The 6000-nt window shown below is 40.0% G+C and overlaps 1 protein-coding gene across 1 annotated transcript; it reads right to left on the bottom strand.

Annotated features, from left to right (window-relative positions):
- On the bottom strand, positions 1-1107 carry ColSpa_05039 (uncharacterized protein; the record flags this gene model as incomplete). The annotated part of the gene is made up of 1 exon (XM_049271251.1): positions 1-1107. One exon carries the CDS (start codon positions 1105-1107, stop codon positions 1-3), a length of 1107 nt encoding a protein of 368 aa, XP_049127208.1.
- Positions 1108-6000: the final 4893 nt, after the last annotated feature.

The raw sequence follows: 6000 nt of genomic DNA, 5'->3' as shown, positions 1-6000 counted from the left end.
TTATCTCGGGGGGGTTTGTTCCCTAATCTGGGTTCTCCAGGTTTTGGCTTTGCCTACGTAATGCATCATACATTCGTCGTGCATGCATTTGGACCAGTGTTTGATCAGTCCGTTGTAGCACAGAACCGGGTGTTCCGGACTGGGTTGCATGTGTAACCAGCTCGCTTTGAATTCCTTGACTATCCATGTGCCGAGTTGGTGGTGGAGGTAGATCATGGGAATCGGCTGCTGCTTCCTTCGTCGAGGGAAGAAGTCGTTAAGTTCCTTGTCCTGGAGGTGGAACTGGCATTCGTCGTAGATGCAATCGGCCCAGAATACTTCGGTGTGGCGTGCGTGTTTTTGGTCGAGGTACTCGTGGTCTCCGAATATAGGTTCCTCTAGGACGGATACTACTGGTTTCCCGTCGATTCCGGTATCGTCTGTTCCATAGAACCAGACTTCTTGATCGTCCTCATTCTTTTCGTACTGTGGTCGGTACTCAGGGTAGTCCTTTTTGGTGGGCCAAGCCCTTTTGACCATCGGGTCGTCGCTGAAGTCGACATTCGCTTGCGCAGCTATTGGTTCGTCCGGGTCGTAATGAGTTGGGCTTTGGTTGGCCTCGTAGAGCTGTGCTTCCCTTTCACGGAAGACTTCTCGTCCAGGGTCCGATTCGTCAGAGGATTCTTCTTCTTCTGAGAATGGTGTGAATGTAATCGTCCTGGTTTTCTTCTCAATATCCTTGTAGGATGTCGATTGCGTAGAGGTTTGGCTTGATCTTCTGAGATCCATGAGTTGCTTGGCAGCCTTTCTTTCGAGCTTGCTCGAGGGTTCGAACTCATCAAGCGATTCCTCATGTTCTTCTTCAGAGCTTGTTTTCTCGCCAAGTACTTCAATCGACTCCTGGGGTGTGGGTTCCCTGAACCCGAGTTTTGGAGGAGAAAATCTGGGTCGTCGTGGTTGCTTCCGTCCCACGGCTACTATCTTAGTGGGCTTCCCAGGTTTGATGCTCCTTTCCTCCTTGAGAGCGTTCTCGAAGTCCTCCTCGAGTGCCCATTGTTTCTGGAAGTTCCCTTGGGCTTGTATGCGTAGTTGGAGTCGTTCCTCGATGACTTTCAGGGTGTCGGGCATACAGGGGTTGTCTTCCTTGCTTTGTGCAGCTTCCTTGGCTCGGATGAGCTTGGTGATTAGCTGTTGGTTTCGTTGCTCCAGTTGCTGAACCGTGGTTTGTTCTGGGTGGCCTCCTTTCTGGGTTCGTCGGGAGATTGCCACAGTTCTGGGTTTGGGCTGTTGTGGGTACCATCCGGCTTGCTCTTTCAGTTCTTGATGAACTAAACAGTTGTCGTCGAAGCAGGTGGTCCAGTTCCTTTGTTCGTGGGGAACTTCCCTTCTTGCTACGTTGGCTTTCCTAGTGCCTTCAGGTACGGGTCGGTTCTGGAGTCGCTTAGGTTGTTTGCAGTCTCTAGCTATGTGGCCGGGCTTCTCGCAGTTGTAGCATTTGAAGTCCTTCGGATCCCGGTGGTTCTGGTGAGGCTTCCTGGTTGCAGCACCAACGTCCATGGGTCCGCTGTGTTGCCCATAGGAGGTGCTCGGCTTACTGTGTTGTTGGTTGTTCTGCCAGTACGAGTTGGGTTGCGAGTTCCTAGGTCCCTGCGGCACATACTTTTTGCTGGTATTCGGCTGAGGGCGGCGTGCTTCTCCTTTTTCCTTTCGCCGTTCGTACAGCCTGGTATCGATTCTGACTGCGATTTCCACGTATTGTAGGAAGTCGTTGGGTCGGTCGAGCTTGGATAGCTCGTCTTTTACTTCTTCCTTAAGTCCTTGGTAGAACATGAAGATCTTGGTGTCGTCGGTGTAATCAAGTCGTGCGCAGATTCTTCGGAACTCTGCAGCGTAGTTGGTGGCTGACTTGGTTTGTTTGAGATTTGCCAAGTCTCGCTCGGCTTGTCGTTTCTCGTCTGGGTCCTGGAATAAGGATTTCAAGGCGTACTCGAATCCTGCGAAGCTCCCAAAGATTTGCTGGGTCTCTAGGTTGCAGTGCTCCAGCGTCTCACTGTCCAGGTAGTCTTCTAGGTAGGGTTCGAACCAAGAGAGGACTCGTCCTCTGAAGAAGGTGCCTGCATGGATGATTCTCTCCGTTTCCGTACGGAAGTTGCCAGAGTGAAACGTCTGGTAGGTCCTGACCTGTATCAAGAATCCTTTAAGCGTTCCAGGGGTCCCGTCGTAGGTGGTGGGGGAGTTGAGCTTGAGTTTTTCCCGCCCATCCACTGGGGTCGAGATGATGTTGGCAGCAGCTCGGAGAGTGCGAACTTCTTCCCTGAGATTGTTGGTTTGCTGGACCTCAGCCCGAAGTTGGTCAAGGAGTGCCGCGTTGTTGTTGAACATCTGTTGCATGTCCGCGATGTCCTTGTGGGCCTTCTTGAGTTGCTTGGCCATTTCAGCATTGTCGTCCTCGTCGCTAGAGGATTCGGCGCCCTTCATTTCCTGGTCCAAGCTCATGGGTTTAGGGGTGCGACCGCCTTTCCCTTGGATCCGCTAGATGAAGTCGGGGTGGCTTTGGAGGACATCGTTACTGTTTGGTGAGTATCAAGGTCAACTTACTAAACAGGAGCAATCAAAGTGTTACGGTCAGATATCCGACAGTGGTGTTTTCTGCTAATAGGCAGCTGAGGTCGATACTCGGTAACAGTAAGGTAAGTCTTGTTGGTAATCTTGCTGGTCTGTTGGTGTCTGGTGATCAGTCAGGCACGTCTAGGCGTAGATAGCTTTATAGCTTCACAACAGAAGGATAATCTAAGAGTCACTTATGAGAGAGTGAATCACGAAGTTGATTGCTGAAGAGCTATGGAGAGTCTTTGAGCCCCAGGCTCAAGTCCTGTCTATATACTGATGTCTCCCTATCGTGATGCTGTTGATGGTGATCAACTAGAGTGGGTCCGGGGTGAGCTGCTCACTTGGTGATCGCTCCCAGTGATCACCTTATCTCTTGATCACTTTCTTATCATCACGTGATCTGTCCATAGTTCTTCCGTTCCGACCCTTGCCCGTAAGCGCCGTGATCATGCATACATGAGCCCGAATGTCCCCTGGTCCCTCGTGGGTTCGTTCCAGGTGGTTACGTTAACCAACGCTTTCCTGGGTCGTAACATGTAAGTAAGTTGTATAAGATGACTATAGGATTTAATAGTAAGATATCTCTTAGTATAATACTTACTAAGATCCTTTGTATATTATAACTCCTAAAGATTCTAGTTATTATTTATTTAGACTTATAATCTCTATATAAGTGCCTTATATAACTAGGTATAATAGATAAAAAGAGGCTTATAATTAATATTATAAGTCTATATAAGTTATATAAAAAGAAAGAGATCTTAGAAGTAAGATAAATTAATAGGAAAAATAACCCTATTAATGCCTTTACTAAGAAATCACTAAACTTAATACTTAGATAATTAATTATAATAAATACATTAAGGATTTAAATTAAGGTATATATTAAAAGATTAAGAGAAAATACTTAATAATTAATTTATATAACTTTATTATTATATATTACTAATTATTTAAAAATAAAATATAACCTTAAAAAGGTATTTAATATACTTAACTATTACTAATACTAATCTTAATATTAAATTATACTTCTACTATATCTATAACTTTCTTAAATTACTATATTATATAATTTATTTAATTATTATATAAGATTTTAAAGAAAAGAAGTTGTGTAATTACTCCTTATTAATAACTATAAGGCTAACAGAAGTGCTAAAGAAGTAACTACCTTTGCTAATGTTCTTACCAAGCTTACTACTAAGCGTATAAGGCTTATAAGTATTAGTGACGTTAAGAGCCTTATAGTTACTAGGGCTACCATTATTATCATTATTATTATTACCTAGGTTATTAGATGAATTAATATCTTGATTGCAGTGGGTGTAGTGAGCACTGTGCGACTACTAGATACACTTAGCGCAGGTATTACCTTAAAAGGTAAGAATATAGGTATATTGGCAGAAGCACAGAGAGTTAGTAGTTACGCATTTATTGCTACAGGCAATAGCTATATAACCACAAGACTAAACTAAGACCACAAAGAAATAGCCTTAATAATAAATAATACTAGCAATAAACTACTAGACAAAAGTGTTACTAGTAACATAGATCTTAATATTATATAATAGCATATTAATAATAAGACGTTCCTTATCCTACAGTTAAGGTTAATATATAAAAATAAAGTAAGAACAAAAGTAATATATATTAATAGCTAAAGCCAACAAAAGAGTATAATTATTAGTGTTACTAGTTAAAAGACAAAGCTAATAACCACCAGACGCATTAGTATATATACTAATATTACTAAAGATTAAACTACTAAAAGTAATAAAAAATATAATAAATTAATTATATAAAGTACTATTAATAAATTAATAAAAAGAAATATATAAAAAGAAATCCTATATATAAGTAGTTATTATTAAAGTTAATTAAAGAAAAAAAAAAGATTATTATTAATTAATTATATAAGAAAGTAATATATATAAAAAGTAAAAAAAAAAAAAAAAAAGAAAAAAAAAATAAGTAAAAAGGGTTTTAAATAGTTAAGGTTATTATATAAAAGAAAGAAGGTACATTAATAGTAGAAGCAAAAGTAAAGTCAACAAGGAAAAAAAGAACTTTACTAACATATAACTTATTTACTTAACTAAGTAAAAAGAAAATAAACAGTTACTTAGAGTTTTAATATTAGTGATTTATTATATAACATAAATAGTTTAACCTATAAGGTTATATAATAAGGTTATTAATGTTATAATTAGTATAACCTAATTAGATACTATAAGGAGTTATATAGTTATAAAAGAAAAAGTTGTAAGTATTAGAATAATAGTACCAGCTAGTTATATAATACGTATAACTTAAAGATATATATTATAACAAAGGATATAGACTGGATATTTAGCTCTTAGTTATCTATTAAGGGATCAAAAGTATATTCATACTAAACTAACTCAGGGACATACAAGATCATATATCTCGTATACAAAAGCTAAGTCTTGTAGTTAGGTGTTACGACCTAACAAGCATAACATAACCAGGGTTGCCCCATGGGCGCCTAGCAGTTACGAGACAAGGTTATATGCAGGATAGCACGGGAACACGTCAATCCCCTCTTGGAACAGAAGAACTAAGGAAAGTTACGTGAAGATAAGAAGGACTAATAACAGATAAGCGGTCCATAACCCAGGACCAACATGCCAAGGATCAGTCCTTATTAAGGACTAACTTCAAGAGATCAGTCCTAATAAGGCAATAATAGGATATAAGGACAATCATTCCAACTAGACTAGATACCTTCTATAGCTCTTCAGTAAGCAACTTTGTGATTTACTCTCTTATAAGTGACTCTTAGATTATCTTTCTGTTGTAAAGCTATAAAGCTATCTATGCCTAGACGTACCTAACTAATCACCAGACACCAATAGACCAGCAAGATTACTAACAAGACTTACCTTACTATTACTAAGTATCAACCTTAGCTGCCTATTAGCAAAAAACACCACTATTAGATATCTAACTGTAACACTTTGCTTACTTCTGTTTAGTAAGTTGACTTTGATACTCACCAAACAGTAACAATATCCTCTAAAGCCACCCCAACTTCATCTTCCAGCAGATCCAAGGAAAAGGTAATTACACCCCCTAAACCCATGAGCTTAGACCAGGAAATGAAGGGCGCCAAGTCCTCTAGCAACAAGAACAACAATGCTGAAATGGCCAAACAACTCAAAAAGGCCCACAAGAATATTACGGATATGCAACAAATATTTAACAATAACGCGGCACTCCTTAACCAACTTTAAGCTAAAGTCCAGCAAACCAATAACCTCAGAAAAAAAGTTCATACTCTTCAAGCTACTACTAACATTATCTTGACCCCAGTAGATAAATAGAAGAAACTCAAGCTCAACTCCCCCACCACCTATAACGGGACCCTTAGAACGCTTAAAGGATTCT

Source organism: Colletotrichum spaethianum (genome assembly GCF_022836535.1).
Source record: "Colletotrichum spaethianum MAFF 239500 DNA, contig11, whole genome shotgun sequence".
Lineage (NCBI taxonomy): Eukaryota > Fungi > Ascomycota > Sordariomycetes > Glomerellales > Glomerellaceae > Colletotrichum > Colletotrichum spaethianum.
Note: the sequence above shows the minus strand (reverse complement) of the source record. Positions and strands in the feature narration are given on the sequence as shown.